The sequence below is a fragment of the Taudactylus pleione genome, unplaced genomic scaffold (assembly GCF_031769625.1).
Source record: "Taudactylus pleione unplaced genomic scaffold, aTauple2 ptg000065l, whole genome shotgun sequence".
Lineage (NCBI taxonomy): Eukaryota > Metazoa > Chordata > Amphibia > Anura > Myobatrachidae > Taudactylus > Taudactylus pleione.
In genome coordinates, this window is record NW_028284467.1 from 7010785 (window position 1) to 7031766 (window position 20982).

The following is a 20982-nucleotide window of genomic DNA, read 5'->3' on the forward strand; positions in this document are numbered from 1 at the left end:
ATTATTTATTAGCAATCATTGTCCCTGACAAAGATGATTGGAGGATTGGAGAATTGTCCCTACAATCTGAAGCCAATCAGTGGCAAACAGGAGAATTACAAAGGGAAATTATTGAAGTACATGTTTTCTAGTTCTAGCATGAGAATTTCCCTATGCACCTGTCAATAAGGAGTGTAAGTACAAAGCCATTTTATTATTTATCGCTCAGATACACTATCTGCTTTATAATGTATGGAGCAAAATGTTTTTCATAATGATTAAAAAAACTTTCTTTAAGTAATCAAGTTTTATATAGTCTGGCTACACTAGGGGGTAAGTTTACTAGAGGTCAATTTTAAACGATTGTAATCAATTAAAAAATGTATCAACATTGATGTTTTGTTTCAGGGGCTTAATCACACATTTACTAACACTTAAATTTTTTTTTTTAATTGTCTGTTAGTAAATATGTGATTTAGCACCTAAAACATAACTTTGATCATTAGTAAATTTACCCCTAGGTATAGGGACATTGAAGTGTAAATTTACTAATGGTTGATTTCAATCAATTTGAATCAATTTCAAATCGATCTACATCAATAATGTGTTTATGGGGCTAAATAACACATTTATTAACACTTAAAAAACTAATCAAAAAATTGTCTGTTAGTAAATGTGTGATTTAGCCCCAAGAACACATCGATGTTGATTGATTTAGATCAATTTGAAACTATTAAAATGGACCTTTAGTAAATATACCCCTGATATTTAGCTATATGTCAGTTTTGCTAATAGATTGTGCATATTTCATTCAGAGCACTCTCTGAGAGCTAACTGGCAATTCATAGTTGTACACAGTTCAGCAGTATCTTGAGGGTGATTGTATTTATGTAGGGCATAATTCATAAGTCTATTGATGACTGCTGTTTGGTAGGGACAGAGTTGTAGCATATTATATAAAGTTCCATTATGGAATACATTGACATTAGTCATGACTAATTATGCTGTAGATAAGAAATCACCTAAAGTCAAATAGATGAGATATGTAGCTAGAACAGTATAGCACAAGCTTCAAATAGTTTTTGCGAGTATGAGATATTTTGTCTAATTGTTATGAATATTATCTTGGGTACTGGTAGATATAATACTGTATGCTCTGAACATATTTTAATAAGGTTTTTTTTAGCCCAAGGCACTTGTTAGGTTGGAGGCAATATTGTCAATGGCAGGGGTAGCCAAACTCAGAGCCCAATTCAGCAGTGCAAGCTGAACACAGATTCCCGATTATCGGGAATCTGCGCGTGTGCAGGACCCATTCTGTGTGCAGAATGGGTCCTGCTCAAACGCACTCAAGCCCTTGAGTGCCTCTGCCTGAATGACAGGCAGAGGCATTTAAGGGCAGGGTGGGGGCGGCTGGCGTTCCCGGAAATGAGGCGTGTCTGTTCTGTTTTCCGGGAGTGGCCAGCCCAGGAACTGCGTGGATGGACGTACACAGGGTCTCATTCAGACCCGCTCGCGAGCGCTGTACGCTCGCAAGTGGGTCGATGTTACCCAAATGCGCATGCGCATGACGGAGACTGCTACGTCGTGCACATGCGTGAGACCCGGCGAGCGACGGGGAAGCCGTCGCTCGGGGTTTCGCACCAAAGGGGGCGTGCTGTCGATGGTGAGTGACAGCACGCCCCCTTTGGTGGGCGTGCCGGGGGCATGGCTGCCCAGACGGAGGCGTTCCCATGGGAACACCTACCGTCTGGGTCCGGCCCCACTGACATCACTAGTGATGTCAGTGAGAGTGTTTTTGGCTCTGATAGAGCCAAAAGCACTCCGGGCTTGCGGCAGCGATACCCTACCACAAGGGTCTTGTCCAAAGCCCGATGGTCGCGATGGTCTTGACCATCGCGACCATCTTTGTGGCCGCTCCAATATTAGCTATGAGGGCCCTGATTCAGAGCGAGCGCTCTGGTCAGAGCGTCCGGCTCTGAATCAGGCCCACAGTCTTCTGGGCTTGCAAGCCGGCCAGCCTGAGTAAGCTGAGGCTCACTCAGCTGTCCGGCCGCCCGGCGCCCTCTACCATCGTGACTATTGACCACCAATGGTCGCGATGGTAATCCCAGCCTGTGACCTCCGTTGCAGAGCTAGGATCGCAAATGCAGCAGTGGGTGTCATATACCTCCTGCTGCATTTGCATTATTGCAAGGATCACAATTGCAAAGCTGCCTGCGTGCAGCTTTGCAATTGCAATCAGTACATGTTTTCCAGATCTCCTCGCTGGTGCACAGGCATATTCATTAATACTGTAACTGACACATTTTAAAAGATCCACAGGTGGTCTGGAAAGCATGAACTATTAGGGATCCTTGAGAAAGTGGCGTAAATTCATCCCAGATGCCCGGAGGCAAGTTATAATTTGGTGCCCCACCTAAAAAAAGGGAAAATAAATATGGTGCATATCTATCTATCTATCTATCTATCTATTTATTACATATGCACAAAAACACTAATATAAAATAGCCTTAAGTGGGGTGAATGTATTGTGGGCAATGGAGGAGGTGCCTCTTCAGTGCTGGCGCACGGAGGCAGGCACCTCCATTGTCTCCCATAGTTCTACCCCTGCCTTGAGAACCAAGTCTGGTCACCCCTGGCATAGGCAAACATAGAGGGGTTCCTAGTTGCTGAGAACATCCGCCTCCCCCCAATAGCTCGAATCATGACCACAATAGCTGTGGCATATAAAACATTATTACCAAAGGCCATAAAATGCAGAATAAGGGATGTAACGGAGCTGTGCATCTAACTGCTTGCTGTCATCTCTGGCACTGTATAGTAATGCATATGTTGCACTTTCTATGAGGCTTGTTAAGTGCTAATCTGGCTTGGACTGTGCCTCTGGGGATTCGGTGAAATCCCCGGTGGGCCCCAGTGATTTGTAACCTCTTTCGCTGGAGGGCATGGCCTACGCATGCTATTCTTATAGCAGGCTGCAGTGCTGCTGCTTGCTGGGCAGTCATCAAGGCTGTGACTGACCTGGCCAGCAGCTACACGTAGAGGACTGGGGCACACTGCAGTCAGCACTGCACTACTGGGTAATAAATCCCAGTAGGCAGTGCAGAGGTTTCAGAGTAGCATGTGCTGAGCTCTGATTGGAGGAGCCCATCACATGCTCCTCTGGCCCAGCAGCAGCGCAGCCTCATTAGTGTGACTCATTGTGAGGCTGTGACTGCTGCTGTGATTGCTGCTCAGCGGCTGCCTAAGGATGCTGTGGCTTCTGGTGAGTACACTGTATGGGCACCACAGTGTGGCATAATGTGGGGGGCACTATAGTATGGCATAATGTGTGGGCACTACAGTGTGGTATAATGTGAAAGCACTACAGTGTGGTATAATGTGGATGCACTACAGTGTGGCATAAAGTGGGGGGCATTACTGTGTGGCATAATGTGTGGGCACAACAGTGGGCATAATGTGTGGGCACTACAGTGTGGCATAATGTGTGGCACTACACTGTGGCATAATGCGGGGGGCACTACAGTGTGGCATAATGTTAGTAAATGTGTAGTGGTCTCATTTACCCACATCTGACCAGCATTGCAAAGGTTACTAGGTGGCTCACCACTACCTCTCTGAGGGGTCTTTTTAATAAGCCTTGAATGGTGATAAAGTGAACGATAATGTAACAGCCAATCAGCTTCTACCTGAAATGTCACAGGCTGTGTTTGAAAAATGACAGTTAGGAGCTGGTTGGTTGGAACTTTATCTCCATTCACTTTATCTACATCCAAGGCTTATTAAATAGACCCCTGACTCCTCAATGCTTACACTACCTCCCTGACCCCTGCATACTCACCACTACCTATCTGCACTACCTCCCTGACCCCTCCTTACCAAGCACTACCTATCTGCACTACCCTCATGACCCCTCCTTACCAAACATTATCTCTCTGCACTACCACCCTGACCCCTCCATACTCACCACTACCTATCTGCACTATTCCCTTGACCCTTCCATACCAAACACTACCTCTCTGCTGTTTGTACTATTCCCCTGATCCCTCCATACCAAACACTGCACTGCCTACATGACCCCTCCATGGGTACCACATCCTCCCTTGCCCACATAACTGACTGCCATGCACAGAAGTAGATTACTGACCGCTACTACTGGCGACTTGTAACACTTACATGGATTAACCCTCTCCCAATATCAGACTTATCCCAAGGGGGATTAGGATAAGAAATCAATCGGCAATTGCTAGAAATAACAAAGATTTCTGTACGCAATGGTGCCACATTCTAAATCAATGCAGTTTCGATCTAAAGGTGCTGGGCATTCAACAGGTAAACACTGAGATTGTGGATTTGGAAAGGGAAATAGCCACATGTGAGTTATCTGGTATTGATGTTTTAAAGGCGGACACTTCCACTGAGTGGCTGTCTAAATTAGAGAGCAACATTTCAAATTTTTGGTCAGAGCTTTTGTCCTTTAAAAAGAATAAATATAAAAAGGTGAAGGAAGGTTATAAGGATTTGCTGGTGTAGCCTTGGGTGTGAGACATCCCTGGAAAGGTGGGCAGGGGATTTGGAGAAGATTTGACAGGTCATACACTGACATTGAGTCGCATACGTCAAACTCAGATCAGTCAACATCTTACAGTGTGTCTCTTTAAGGGACAGTGTGCCTGTGAAAACCAGACAGAAGAAAAATCTAGGTGTTGTAGGTGGGGAAAGTGTTGTAGCAAGAGCACCAAGAGACAAAACATCAGGGGGACACAAAAAATAACCGTTTTTATTATATCAGATTATAATCTATCTGAACTTGAAATTGCGGTTTTGACTACAGGCCTTACTTAGGTGCAGACGCACAAACAAAGGCCTTTTGACTGCGAAGTGGAACTGTATAGATTACAGAGGCAATTGAAGTTAAAGGATTTTTTTTTGCAGACAGTCTAGTGGTAACAATCAACAAGGTGGTGCTTCGAAAAAGGGGCAATTCCATGTTAGGAGTCCCTTTGATCCCCCCCTCTACAAACCCCTCTATTGACACATTTATGCATCTGGTTAAACAGGACACTGGCCTGATTCACTACGGATCGCTATTCTGCTTTATACTCCCCAACGCAGTTGCTAATATCAGTGGGAATATGTAAATAAAAAAACAGGACAATGGGAGCGCAATATATCAAATAAAGAACATTAAACCACTGGTAATAAATTGAGACTCTAAACCATGTGTGCAACAAAACATTAAAAAGACAATGGGGTAGATGCATTATAGCGGCACGTAACATGCTGCTATAACGCTTCCCGCTTCGCCTCTTTACCGAGGCGAAGCAGGAAGCACTACCGATGAAATGTATAAACATCTCATCGGCCAGAGAGGGGGAGCGTTAACTCCCCCCTCCGGCGATACCCGCTAGAGACAGCAGCGCATCAGCCTAGTGCTGATGCGCTGTGTCTCTGTCCCGGCCGGCTCCACTGAGCATGCGCGGGATCTCGCAAGTATCGCGAGATCCCCGCATGGAGCCGGTAGCCGCCGCAGTAGGGACAGCGCTGTCCCTGCTGTGGGAATAGGCTAACGCCAGACTGTAGCTGTCGATATCAACAGCCGGCCGAACGGTCAGACGATCTGACCGTTCGTACATAGCCCAGGCTATCAGCGCTGCTATCTTGTAGATAGCAGCGCCGATAATGACAGGGGCGCATAGCGCCCCTGTCATTTACCGCCCAGACCCCAATCATACATCGGGGAGAAGCGGTATCAGCGCACATAACGTGCGCTGATACCGTTTCTTGGCTTCATACATCTACCCCATTATATCAAATAAAAAGCATGTTTAATAAAGATAATATATTTAAATTGTATTGTGAAACATAACAATATAAAATGTGTAGATGAATCAGATGGGTTATCCACACAATAATGTGTCACAATAGACCTCAAAGTAAACAATTGTTGTAGATAAAATAAATAGATTAAAAATTGGAAACAGATAGTAAAAAAACGTCACTACATAATGCAATGAGAAAACCTAATGAACTCCTTTGGTTGTTTGAATAACATACACGTGGTGATATGTCTGAATGTTGATTTAGGAGTTGTAACATTCAGATATAAATAGAATGAAAGCTATTAAATATCCAAGTGGATAAACTTCCACAGTGTGGTAAGTATAGGTAGCTGATGACCTGGGAGGCAGGTAATAAATGATACCTGAGATCGGCGTGATGATAGCCAGATGAAGTGAACGGAGGGCAGTGTCCGGATTGCCGCTCCGAAGATAGTGGCTGCCCGCTCTTCCTGAGACCAAGTCCCGTGGGGTATAGATGAGGCTCTGGCTGGTGAGCGCTCAGAGTCCGGGCAGTGTCACATGGGCTAGTCGGTCTGCAGCCATGGTGGGTCCCGCTATGAAGTGAGCTCACTGTAGCAATAGCGCCTGGGCGATGGGATGTTTACTGCATCTGAAGTGCATGCAGTGATAGAAATTTCTTACCAGTAAGGTAGACTAACACGTTTCTCGGCCTTAGTGGGTCTGGCCATTTCCTCTGAGGAAACGGCCAGACCCACTAAGGCTGAGAAACGCGTTAATACCGACTAGCCCATGTGACACTGCCCGGACTCTAAGCGCTCACCAGCCAGAGCCTCATCTATACCATACAGGATTTGGTCTCAGGAAGAGCGGGCAGCCACTATCTTCGGAGCGGCAATCCGGACACTGCCCTCCGTTCACTTCATCTGGCTATCATCACGCTGATCTCAGCTGTCATTTATTACCTGCCTCACAGGTCATCAGCTACCTATACTTACCACACTGTGGAAGTTTATCCACTTGGATACTTAATAACTTTCATTCTGACTATTTATATCTGAATGTTACAACTCCTAAATCAACATTCAGACATATCACCACGTGTATGTTATTCAAACAACCAAAGGAGTTCATTAGGTTTTCTCATTGCATTATGTAGTGAAGTTTTTTTGCTATCTGTTTCCAATTTTTAATCTATATATTTTATCTACAACAGTTTTTTACTTTGAGGTCTATTGTGACACATGGGGGTAGATGTACGAAGCCCAGAAGCGGTATCAGCGCACGTTATGTGCGCTGGTACCGCTTCTCCCCGATGTATGATCGGGGGTCTGGGCGGTAATTGATAGCGCCCCTGTCATTATCGGCGCTGCTATTTACAAGATAGTAGCGCCGAAAGCCTGGGCTATGTACGAACGGTCATAACGTCTGACCGTTCGGCTGGCTGTAGCTGTCGTTATCGACAGCTACAGCCTGGCGCTAGCCTATCCCCACAGCAGGGACAGCGCTGTCCCTGCTGCGGCGGCTGCCGGCTCCAGGCTCCACGCGGGGATCTCGCGATACTTGCGAGATCTCGCGCATGCTCAGTGGAGCCGGCCGGGCCTGACACACATCGCATCAGCACTAGGCTGATGCGATGTGGTCTGTAGCGGGTAGCGCCGAAGGGGGGAGTTAACGCTCCCCCTCTCCGGCCGGTGAGATGTTCACACATCTCACCGGTAGTGCTTCCTGCTTCGCCTCGGTAAAGAGGCGAAGCAGGAAGCGTTATAGCGGCACTTAATGTGCCACTATAATACATCTACCCCATTATTGTGTGGATAACCCATCTGATTCATCTACACATTTTATATTGTTATGTTTCACAATACAATTTAAATATATTATCTTTATTAAACATGCTTTTTATTAGATATATAGCCTTTTCAATGTTTTGTTCCACACATGGTTTAGAGTCTTAATTTATTACCAGTAGTTTAATGTTCTTTGATATATTGCGCTCCCATTGTCCTGTTTTTTTGTTCCACATTATTTTGAGGTTAGCCACCTCTCCTTTGGTTGAGCTGTTCTATATGCACACATCCATTTCTCACCTTTAGCTACAGCGCCCATAATTTTGTGGAATATGTAAATGTTTGCAAGTGCAGCCTAACATTAGGATGCCCACTTCCCCTTGCCCACATCCATATACTTTGTCAACATACTGTAGCAAAACCATCGGTACAGTCGAGTAGCACCATCACCATCGCTATGTGAACTTAGGGTGCATATGGTATCGCAGTGGATAATTTATGCATGCCCTTGCAATGGCATGTGAACGCACTGGCACACCTGCATTTGGCTGACACCCCCCCCATTACCACCCCCAAATGGCACTTCCTGTCAATCACTCTGCCATGGGTCTGCGTAGACTCTGCAATCGCAGTCCCGATCGCAATAGCTATTTAGCGCACCTGCACTGCACATGCACTGCGATGCATGCACTTGCGCAGAATGCAACAACCAACGATTGCATTCATATTAGCAACTGCGATCCAAGCTGAATCAGGCCCACTGTCCCTTATATGAAGAAACAAAAATATCCTTTTCTAATGCCACCAAGGAGGAGAAAGTAGCTATTAAGGGCTTGAGAGCTAACAAATTATTATCATTCACCCTACCGATAAAGGTGGGGGCATTGTAGTGATGAATAGGGATGACTATATTGCCAAGGTGTACAGACAATTGATGGATCCTGTGTGTTACAAAAAAATGGTATTTGATACCATCAGAGATATAAAAGAGAAATGTTTGCTTTTATTGATCTTGGTTTTATCAAAGGTTGGTTGGATGAGAATACTGTCATCTTCCTCGTGCAGGATTACCCTATTACCCCATTACTATACATCCTTCCCAAAGTGCACAAGTCTCTGACTAAACCTCGGGGAGACCGATTATTTCTTCCTGGGGGTCTTTATGTCAGACCTCTTCTCAGTTTGTTGACTTTTTTTTACAGCCTGTGGTGCTGAGTACCAAAACAGTGCTGAAAGATACTACTAACTTTTTGTTAATACTAAAATGTTTTGGTTGTCTGCCACCTTCTTGTCTAATTTTTACATTGGATATTATTAGTTTGTACACTAGCATTAATAATAAGGATGGAAGACAGGCCATCAAAAAAGCTATTTCTGAAAATGTTCACTATGTTGGTCCTCCAGTGGAGTATTTCTTGCTGTTGATACACATTATCTTACATACAAATTATTTCCCATTGAAAACTATTTTATCCTGCAGCTACAGGGGATAGCGATGGGGTCTAATACGGCCCCATCATACGTCAACCTGTATATGCATGATTTTCCATCAAGGATTGCATTTTATTCATGTTTTATCAACAATATTTTCTTTTTGTGGATTGGTGATGAGATGAGTCTGCAGGACTTTGTCTCACACTTTAATTCATTGACCAGCACCATTAGTATTACTGGCACTAGCAGCTGTTCTAAAATTAACTTTTTAGATGTTACCATTACCAATGCATTTGTAGAAAATGTTTTTAAAAAGCCAACAGATAAAAACACACTATTGCAGGCAGATAGCTTCCACCCCAATCCCCTCAAAAAGGGTTTGCCCTTTTCCCAAATTTGAAGAGTGGCCAGAATAACATCAAATAAGGCTGCCTTACCTGGAGCCCTGAAAAAAATGGGGGACAGTTTTCTTGATTGTGGTTATAAAAATGATGAGATTGAGGAAGCTTTGCAAAAATGCCTTATTCTCTTGAGAGAGGAATTGTTACAGTCTAAATCCAGAGACATTAGTATGAATCTATTAAGATTTCCCACAACAATTTCATCACATTTCATGCGAAAGTCAATCCTTAGGCACTGACATATCTTAAAGACTGACCCAGTAATTTGCATTGAATGCCAGGAGAATCCTCTTTTTGCATATAAGCGGAGTAGAAATCTCAAGGACCAGATTGTCTACGCAGATGTTAGTCCACGCGTAAACAGTGGTAACTGTCTTTCATCAAAGAACGGCTCCATCGAGTGCAGCAGGTGTATTAATTGGCGCCATATTCTTTTGGGCGATTCCTTTGTGCATCCAACAGGCATGATACATCGTTTAAAACACTGCATGTCCTGCGAGAGTAAGTTTGTTGTTTACTTGATTGTCTGCCCTTGCAAACTGTTGTATATAGGCAAGACAAAAAGGATCTTAAGGAATGGATAGCGATGCATCATTCCTCCAGAAAAAAGGAGCTGGTAACAACATTGACCAGAGCACACCACCCGTTGTGAGGCATTTTTGCGAGAATGAAGGACTTTCGCTTTGTGCCTATCGATCAGATCAAACCGATGAGAAGAGGTGTGGATCAACAAAAAAATTATTACAGAGACAATATGTGTTCATTAGAACTTCAATACTTTGAGTCCGTGTGGCCTTAATGAAGAATTGAACTTTCATGCATTTTTGTAATAAAACACTGCCATTGAGACTTTTTTCTCCATCATTTGAAGAACAGCTATATTGGCTAAGTTTAATTCACTGACCAAATGCAGTCCACTGTTAGTAGGTTAAAATTATCTTAAGGGGCTGCTTTATTCTGGATCTTGGTCTTGAATGTTTAAAAACGTTTTCAACATATTTCCATCATAAAAAAATTATTTTCCATCCTTTGAAGAACGGATATATTGGTTAAGTTTATTCTACTGGTCAAATGCAGTCCATATTGGCTAAGTTTAATCCATTGGTCATATGTGGTCCATTGTTAAGTAGTTAAATATTTTTAAGGGGCTGCTTTTTTATTATCCATGGTCATGTATGTTATCCACTTAACTGACGTGGTCGTCTGGGATGCTAATGCAGCCAACTGTGCTTCAGCTGACAATGTGCAACCGTACCGCCCCACTGTGTTTTTGAAGAGGAAATTCTACACATATGCAGAACAGATCTCCTCTGACTCTCCAGCACGTTCTGACATTACGGTTGGGTGAATCCTGTAGTGCTGGAGCAGAAGTGATGTCATGGTTGGTTGTACTGTGGGATAGTGCTCTGCTGGTAGGTGTGTATGTGGGATGAGTATGAGATGCTGGTGCTCAGGATCCTGGTGGACAAAAACCCGACACCAGCATCCCGACAGGGTTAGGTATCCTAACCTTCCCCCATTCCTAATCCTAACCCTCCCTCCCCAGTGCCTGAACCTAACCTCCCCGCAGTGCCTAAACCTAACCTCCCTCTCTCCGCACTCTAAACCTAACCCTCCCCCCTAGTGCCTAACAGTAACCCTATCCATAGTGCCTAACCCCTAACCTGCCCCTCAACCCCACGACTTACCGTCGAGGTGCCGGTATTCTGACAGATGTCAGTATTCCCGCGCTGGTATTCTAAGCACCAGCATCCCCTGTGCTAGGATACTGAACATATCTCATGCACAGGGGATGCACACCCAGCCAGCTCGGAGTCATAGCAGTAAGAAACTACAGTGAGGATGTTTGCTACCTGCCATTTAGAAAGTACACTCTGGTTTGTGCACCTAGGTGTGAGGTAAGGTTTAAGGTAAGATTTTTGCTGATTATTCTAGTGGACACCATCTTTTCCTCATTTAGGAGCTTATGTGCAGTAAGATTTGGGTCCTAGAGAAAGGTGGTTGTGATCACCAAAACGCCCATTGAGCCATAACTCTGTTTCATATGGATACATTGGACATTGATAAGTATCATGCCTGTTTACATCAATAATGCATTTTATTTGCTGCTAAATTCGATGAGCACTTTATTAAAGTGAAATACACAGCTATTATTTGCAACAAATTGGTGATGTGCTGGTCTCTTTTCAACAAAGTTTATATATTCTTCGACCAAAGCCCAAACCCCTGGACCTAAAAATATGAAAATCGGGGAGCATATGCCATCCTTGATAAAGGTATCCACTAAGCAGGGATTTTTCAAAATTCGACTCCTAAGGGGTTGAAAGGACTAAAATGTTTCCTCCCCCTGTGCAGTGTCCTAACTAACTGACTCATCGAGGCTGCAGTTCACTATTCAAACACCAACTGTATACCCAAGTGCTGCCAAACATCACTGTCAGTTGGTGTGGCTCCCCTATTTCAATAGTGAGGAAAGGGAATGTGTTACCACACAGGTTTGGGAGGGGAATGTGTTACTACACAGATGAGGGAGGGGAATGTGTTACTACACAGGTGAGGGAGGGAAATGTCAAATGTGTTACTATGGGGTGAGGGAAGGGAACATATTACAACATGAGTGAGGGAGGAGAATGTGTTACTACAGGGGTGAGCATCAGTAATGTGTTACAGAGGTGAGGGAGGGGAATGTTTTACTACAGAGGTTATGGAAGGGAATGTGTTACTCCTTCATTCGGGAAGCTGTCTGTTGGGATTTCGATGCCAGGATTTAGTCAGACGGCTTCCCGGCCGTCGGTATATTGACTACATCCCATTGCCAACAACTATATGTTCTTGACACAGAAGAGTGTTTTGCGATGATGACTTTTGGCTCAGTCTATGGAACACTGACACAGAAGGTTAGGTCACCTTGGATATGACAGTGTACATAGATTGGTGGGATGGTTACATAAATATCCTTGACTGATACAGAAAAGCCAATGTGTGAAAGCTGTATATCAGGCAGTGGTGGTTCTAGGCACATGCTAGCAGGGCTGTTGCCTGGAGCAGCATAACCTAAAGGGTGCTGCCCTGCTCTCTTCCTGAACTCTGTCACTATCGGCTGATGCTATAAAATCCCACCCCCATCCTCCTACCGGCATTATCGGGGATACATTCAGGGGGAGAGAAAGGACGCTGTGATACAGCACAGGGCAGCGCAGAATGCAGAGAAGCCTAGCACCGGCCCTGATAGCAGGCAAGCAAATCATTTGATCTTTCCTGAAATCAGCAAGCAGAGCTGAAGCACCTCTGAAATTGGAGCATACAGATGTGTGTGGTACAATGGAAGCAAAATTCATACATCATAACATTCCTCAATGATTTCATGAGAATGACACACATTTATTTAATCAAAGGAAAGAATGAAGCGATGAACAAGATTACAGACTGCAAGAAATTAGTGGAAACTCAAACTTTTTACAAATTAAAGGTCTCGAGGTCTGGCAATGGAAGAAAATATCTAACCAAAGATGTGGGAACCTTTATAAAGAAGCATGGCATTGAACATCAACACCCCAACCCAATATGGTGTGAGCGTGTAAATCATCCAATAGCGGAGAAAGCCCAATCTATGTTTAAATATGCCAGCCTAAATAAGTGGTCTTGGGCAGAAGCAGTGTCTATGGCAGTCTATATGTAGAATCATGCTCCCACAGCTGCCCTAAAAGGCAAGACACCAATAGAGGCATGGTCTAGAAGAATGCCACATATCAATAATCTCAGAGTCTTTGTACACATTCCCAAAGAAATAAGACATGGGCTGGATCTCAAATCCATGTAAAGTATCATGCTTGGATATTGCCAAGTGAGTAAAAGATACAGACTGTGGAATCCAAAGACTAAAAAGCGTATCAAGTCAAGAGTTGTTATATTCCGAGAGACAGCGCCACTTAAAACAAAGCTGGAATTGGATTTGCATGTGGATTTGCATGTCTTATTATATTTGCCAGCAGCACAACCACCCAAAAAATATTATGAGGAGTTTGCAAATATCACATCTGTGAATTCTAAAATATCCAAAAGGCAAAGTCAAGAAATGAAATCCAAAATAGGCAAGGAAACTCTACACATTAAAGCCCCTTTGAGAGAATGAGTCTTATAAACAAGGACACAATCATCCTTGAGTGTGACAATAGAGATGCAACTGATCTATCGTACAGCACTAAGCATCAAAAGAGATACAAACACATTGAGATCAGACCACTTTATTTGTGAGCTGGTGGGAAAAGGATCTGTTGCTGTGGTTCACATACTGTAACTAGTGAGAAGAATCCTGCTAACGTGTTTACCAAGGGTATTCCGTTAAAGTCATTGGTCATGTTTCTGAAGAAATGTTGACTAGATTTTACCTGAAATGTTGACATGCTCTTGCTTGTTTACCCCTCAAATTTATTCTCCAGGTTGCTTCAACAAAGCTATAAGTTAAAATGTTTGTGTAACATGGAGAAAGCTTGCATTGAGGGTGGGTGTTGAAATATGGAGTGTTCTACTGCACTGTCTCCATGAATGCTCCTCAACTGAAACATTTTCCTTTACCACAATGGGCGCCACTTGGTCTTCTGCGAATTCACTGTGCCATCTTCTTACTGTGTAAGAGCATCACAGCAAGACACAGACATGTTCCACATATTTTATTATATCCTGCATATACCGCCACATAGCTACACCACTACCCACTCACATGACTGACTGGTCCTCTGTATGCTCCGCTCCATCCTGGATATTTAGTGCATGTAACTGTGAGTATGGCTGGGCAAACACAATAAACCTAACTCCTGGCTAAGCCCTCAGTTTAGGGGCAAGTATCACACACACACACCAGGGTCTGACCCCCCATTATGCCACATACAGTAATTCCCCTTACCCAATATGTCACACACAGCAATGCCCCTTATACATAATGCCACACATAGAATTGCCCCTTATACATTATGCCACACAGTAATGCCCCTTATACATTATCCAACACACAGTAATGGCCCTTATATATTATGCCACACAGCAATGAGCCTAATACATTCTGCCACACACAGTAATGCCCCTTACACCATTATTGCCCCCCACCCCCACTCACCTGGTTCCCCTCCTCCCACAGCAGTCCCAGCGGATGTGGATTTGAAGTCACATGCCCACCCAGCAGCCTGCCACCTGCAGACTTTCCTTGAGAGAGACACCGCACCTGCTGCTGTCATTCTAATGTGGAACCGGTCGCGAGCCAATTGGAGCTCGCAAACCAGCAGCCACTGCTTATTGGCTGCCAGTCCGCGAGCTCCAAATGTCTTGTGACTGGCGCCACAAGCGGCCACATGAATGACGGCAGAGGGTGCTGTGTCTCTCCGTGCTGCATGCGGTTGGCTGCAGGTGCGGGTGTGCAGCTTCAAATCCACACCTGCTTCCACACGGTCCCCCTCAGCGGTACGTGAGCCCTCATATTCTTCGCCCAGGGCACGTACCCTTCTAGCCCCCCCTAGTTGCGGCACTGCGCACACACACACAGACCTTCCCTAAAAGAAAAATAGAATCAATGTCCAGCACAAATGTGATCCAGGTATGAGAAGTGGTTGTATGATATTACCCTTTCCTGTTACATTGATCACTTGACCTACAATTCTTGCTGTCTAAACATAATGAACTTCTGAAATGATCTGTTTACATATATTATTTTGTATTTGTCTTACAGAACTGAACGATGACATGTGTTGGGGGCCATATATCATGGTTACAATACAGTTTTGGCTTCATTGTGGGTTTCTTCCTGACACTCTACTTGGTTGATGATGAATTGCACTTATACCAACCTCTGCAACTGCACCCTACAACTCCCTTAAAATTGACTACAGCTCGTGTTCCTAGACAAGGTATAGTATGTATGAGATTGTCATTTTCAGTTCTAAATTTATTTGTGGCATTGGCTTCTCATAAGGATTTATCTGATCATGTATATAAAGACACAGGGACTGATCCATTATGGATCCATTTTGGATCGCAGCTGCAATTATGCACGCAGTGCTGCTGCGTAAATATGCTAATGTTTGCAACTGTTCAGCCAGCATAGATGCCCACTACAGCTTTCTCACATCCGTAATACATTGCAGTCCTGCATATACATCAGTAACATCGAGTAACATCTCCCCCTCACACAGAATTACAGCAGATCTGACCTGTCTCAGAAATTGCAACTCTCATGAGTACAGTGAGTATTCAAGCTGCATATGCTGTCGCAGTGGCTAATGTATGCACGCACAGGAAACGGTGTTCAAACAGACAGGCACACCTGCGTTTCTCCAACCTCTCCTCCGTACCTTTGGCTGAAGCTTGCATACATTTTAAACATGAATATGGGTCCTGGCTTAAAGAGACATGACCACACCCAGGGATATCAGTTAATAAGCACCTGGAGATAGACAAAAAAAAGATTGTCTTACATTTGAAAAACAGGATGCCCTAGCAAGTGTGACCACAAAATTTAAATAAATGACAGGCTTAATCCACAGCACTCAAATTTTTTTGTCTATCTCCAGGTGCTTATTAAATGATATCCCTGGGTGTGGTCCTGTCTCTTTAAGCCAGGACCCATATTCATGTTTAAAATGTATGCAAGCTTGAGCCAAAGGTGGCAGATCAAAATCATTTATCTGGGAATCAGTGTAGAGACTGGCCAGATGGGAATGACCGTGAAGTGGTGGTCAGCTTAACAAATGATTGCAATATTTTGGAACCAACATTCCCTGTACTGAAAGGAGATGCTGTTTGAAAAGCAAGTGAGTTCCGAGTTTGTATGATATTTTTTATGTAGCTGGTGTGGTCACATACCAAGGGCACCCCAGATGGTTGAGTGCCGTGGATTAAGCCTGATTATATATATATATATATATATATATATAATCTATAAACACTTATATGGTTAATGAGGGGAGGAGTTTTTTTTATTCTCTACAACATCAAGGCACTAATCATACTAACAAGTAGTTATGTGTGTGTATGTGTGTTATACATAATACCATTGCAAATGAGTTATTATTAATATTAATAATCATATAAATAAAATAACAGAATTTAGCGTTGCAAGCAAATTATCCCACGTCTGTATTCATATATAGTGATGATTGTAATTCTCAAATATAATAATTTAAACTCATATAGTTTTAATTGTAGAACTAGAAAATGAACAGCGCTAATATGTCTGAAAAAATTATTACACCATATGAGAAGTAAATAACATATTGTTCTAAAGTAACTTAGTGATAAATACATGTAATAAAAATAAATACAGTATACAGACAATTGATAATGCCTAACAGTTTAAAACATAGAATGAAACCTATGACTCTTATACTGCTTGGTTAAGAAATTTTAAAAAAAGCTATTTATTGCTGCATTTCATAAACATTAAAAAACAAACATACATTGGTGGGGTAATAATTGATAAGTCCCAGTGATGATACATAAAAACCATCAGTAAATGATAATTGGTAAGGTGAGAGTCTGTTAAAAAGTCTCTTTAAAAACATACATAATAACTTTAGTGGTAGACAGTTATTGGCCTCAATGATGTGATCCGGTTTAATATCCAGCTAGTAATTATTTACCAGACTTGCTTCTTGTGAAGATCACGTCCCGATGGCATGCAGGAATAATGCTGCAATGGTGTGTGAAAAAGCTGAACAGAGAGAACTGGAAGGTGGATGGCGCTGGCCCAGGAGGTCATCAAATGAGGTCCAAATAAAGGCAGTAAACAGTGTCCTTGGGGAGCTAGACGCGTTTCCCTGTGGAATAGCCCACAGCTTCCTCAGTAGCATATCCCCAGAGTCCGTGGAGGTTTTTTTTTATACCCTTATGTAAACTGAAATGATTAGCAGCTGTAGCTTACTCAGAACATAATCAACCAAGCCGTATAGAAATACATGTAAATAATTTCATAAATACATTTACTAGACATATACTGTAAACATTCTTATTGTTCAAGTAATATTATTAATGTGAACAGAAAGGAGAATTTGATCGTATAGAAGCATACCCAATTGAGCTGTACCACGTGATCAGGTGAAGATCAATAGGATCAATGATATCACTGTATTTAGCTGTAATAGCGGGTCGGGCTGTACTAGTGGGTGACATGTTGTAACTGCGGACAATGTGATCAAATAGGGACCAATAGGATCAGAGACATCACAGTGTCTCAGACTTAGTAGCAGATAATGTAGAACATACAGGGAGTAAAGATGATGTCAACTTCAATTAGATATGTTGGTGGACATCACGTGGTCTTAGTAATCATCAAGCTGGATTGTATCGTAGCATCAGGTCACATGATGTAAACATAGATCGCGTAGGCCAGCATATAGCAATAAATATCATAATTCCACTCATTTGGGATTTGATCAGAGGATCGGATGCAAAAAAAGATAATAAATGGTATTGCAAACATTTAATCAAGGGTATAAGTAAGTTACTCCTGATTTGTTATTTCTGTTTTTACTTAGTAAGAGAGTGGGGTAAGTATATAGCCCCGGAAAGAGAGTTATACCCTCTTTTGGAGATGGCTGACTTCTGTTTGGAATGAGGATTGATGTTCACAGATCCCGTTGGGGGATAGTAACAATGTCAATATATGTGGATCCACATTCTATTAAGATTTTTATACAGTACATTAATTATAATCGATGGAGGTGTTGGACGTTAATGAATAATAATACCTTATTCAAGGTCATACATATAGCTATAAAAGATGTTCAATGAGTCATAACAACAGATTATACATATAAATCATAATAAATCATTACATATGTTAATAACTAATAATACAAATATATTTACACATGAACCTTATAATATATATAATATATGTTTATGTTTGAAATACAGTATCACACACATAGAGATATATGGCAGACCCAGTCAAAGGGCTATAACATAGTAACATCAAAATTAGTGTTCAGAGAAAGTACTAATGAACAAAGTACAGAGCCAAAATATGAGAAAACATTATGGAAACTCAAATAGCAAACATAGGTGTCCACATTAATCAAACCAGGGACATAAACAAAATATCTGATAGTAAGTATAACAGTGAGCAATTGGGCATGGGTGGTATATAACTTGTTTGATTAATCAAGATTAGGTGATGGGGACCCTATCTCCCCAAATCTATGAGCATCAAAGTTATAGGAATTCAGTTCTATTATCTAATTGAGGCCCTCTGGATGCAAAGAGTTCAGTTTAAACATCCAGAAGACCGCCTGATGGCAAATGGTATTTAAACCTATCTCCACCCCTTGGGGTCGCATAGATAATTTCAAGACCTATAATATTCAGAGATTGCGGGTCTATAATATTCAGAGATTGCGGGTTCTGTTATTTTAGTTATGTGATTATTAATATTAATAATAACTCAATTGCAATGGTATTATGTATAACACACATACACACACATAATTGTGTATCTTTAAATAATGTGATGACAAACTATAAGTGGTGACTTTGTTGATGATGTTACGACGGTGTTGCATAAAACGTCTTTTTAAGGGTCTGGTGGTGCGGCCCACATAATGGAGGCCGCATACACAGGTGATCAAATAGATGACAAATATAGAGTCACAATTAAAAAAATTAGTAATAGTACAAAAAGGTCATTATCCCCATTTATAGCTATGGAGATGGTTTTCTTAGATATACAGTATAAGAACACATTTTTCATCTGGTATTCTCACAGTTGTGGAAACCGGGGGGTCTATATGGTAACCATTGTTCAACACTCCTTGTTGTATTATCTTGTTTTGAGTCATCACATGATTTAAGATGACTAGGTGCTAGGATCAATTTTAGTGATTTGCTTTTTCTAAAGATTATCTTTGGTCTAGGGGGCAAGATGTCTCTTAAAAGATTATCGTGTTGAAGGATATGGTAGTTCTTATGAATAATATCCCTAACTTCTTTATGACAGGAATTGTATTTGCAAATTAATGCGATATCCCTGTTTATTTGTTTTTTCTGTTCTTGTTCTAAATTCTCTTTTTTATTTATGAGAAGATTGGATCTGTCCATGAGTGAAACTTCATGGAGAGCCTTTTGTAAAATGTATTCTGGATAGCCCCTCTGAATAACATATCATTTGCTTGCATGTAAAAAGTGTCTAGAGTTGAACAAATCCTGCGTAATCTCATTAGTTGACCCTTTGGAATACTAACCTTCCAAAGTGATGGAGGGTACTTTGAAAATGGAGATAGGATTGGGTGCTCACTGAATTAGTATAATTAGAAGAATGAATAGTATTATTCTTTGCCTCGAGGATTATATCCAGGAAATCAATTCTGTCAGGGTGGTATTGGGAAGTGAAAGAAAGGTTAAAGGAATTGTGATTAAGTGAAGAAACAAAATGTGAAGCAGAGGAAAGATCTCCATCCCAAATAAATAACAGATTGTCAATGGTAACAGCCAAACCAGGCGCAAACCTGTTCCCATGGCCATCCCCATGACTTGAAGATAAAAAGTGTCAGAAAAAAGAAAATAGTTGTGTAATTGATTAGATGCTTCTTTCAAATAATCAGCTCTGTTTTGAATAACTAGCCCACCACCATTATCTGCCTCCTTGATAATAATTGAAGTATCCTTAGTCAGTCATTTTTATGCTCTCTTCTCTCCTCTAGAGAGGTTAGAGATTGGTTTCTTTCTTTTTAAAGTCTGTTAAAGTTTGTCATATCCCTTCGCCTGGGTCTGCCATATATCTCTATGTGTGATATTTCAATCATAAACATATATTTTATATATATATATATATATATATATATATATATATATATATATATATATATATTAAGGTTAATGCATAAATGTTTTTATTTTTAGTTATTAACATATGTAATGATTTATTGTGATGTATGTGTATAATCTGTTGTTGTAATTCATTAAACATCTTTTATACTGACATGTATGACCTTGAATAAGGTATTATTATTCATTAACATCCAACACCTCCATTATAATTAATGTTTAAAAATCTTTATAGAATGTGGATCCACATATATTGACATTGCTACTATATATTTATCCCAATGGGATCTATGTACATCAATCCTCATTCCAAACAGATGTCAGCCATCTCCGAAGGAGGGTATAACTCACTTTCTGGTGCGATATACTTACCCCACTCTCTTACTAGGTAAAAGCATGTTTACATCATGTGACCTGATACTACGATACAATCCAGCTTGATTATTACTAAGACCACGTGATGTCCACCAACATATCAAATTGAAGTTGACATCATCTTTACTCTCTGTATGTTCTACATTATCTGCTACTTAGGGCAGTATTCAATTAGTTTTGCATGCGTACTTTTCGCCAACGTGAAAACCTTTCGTGTTCGCCCCAACTGTTCGCGCGTTCAATTCCAAAAGACGAGAATGTGGGGCCCGGCGAATGTGAAACAGGCGGAAAGTGCTGTCAGAATTTGGGAAATCATCCTGAACCCCCCAAAAAGATGCACTAACATTGGGGCTCAATGCAGATGTGCCCGAATAGCCCTAATAAAGCGAT

The 20982-nt window shown here is 41.8% G+C and overlaps 2 protein-coding genes across 5 annotated transcripts in view; one reads left to right on the forward strand and one right to left on the reverse strand.

Moving 5' to 3' along the window:
* LOC148534644 (glycoprotein-N-acetylgalactosamine 3-beta-galactosyltransferase 1-like) overlaps positions 1–6424 on the reverse strand; it is a 200459-nt gene extending 194035 nt beyond the window's left edge. Inside the window, exon 1 of the mRNA XM_088465924.1 lies at positions 6188–6424. The gene's annotated coding sequence lies outside the window, so the exon portion shown is untranslated. The remainder of the gene's footprint in view (positions 1–6187) is intronic.
* Positions 1–20982, forward strand: part of LOC148534645 (glycoprotein-N-acetylgalactosamine 3-beta-galactosyltransferase 1-like) — a 65518-nt gene that overhangs the window by 23126 nt on the left and 21410 nt on the right. For 2 of the 4 annotated variants that reach the window (XM_088465923.1, XM_088465920.1), the window contains exon 2: positions 15128–15305. In XM_088465923.1, coding sequence (XP_088322049.1) covers positions 15137–15305 — 169 coding nt within the window. In that variant the 5' untranslated portion in view covers positions 15128–15136. Of the gene's footprint in view, positions 1–140; positions 174–6648; positions 6760–15127; positions 15306–20982 lie in introns of those variants that run through there. The other 2 variants (XM_088465922.1, XM_088465921.1) reach the window with 2 other exon arrangements.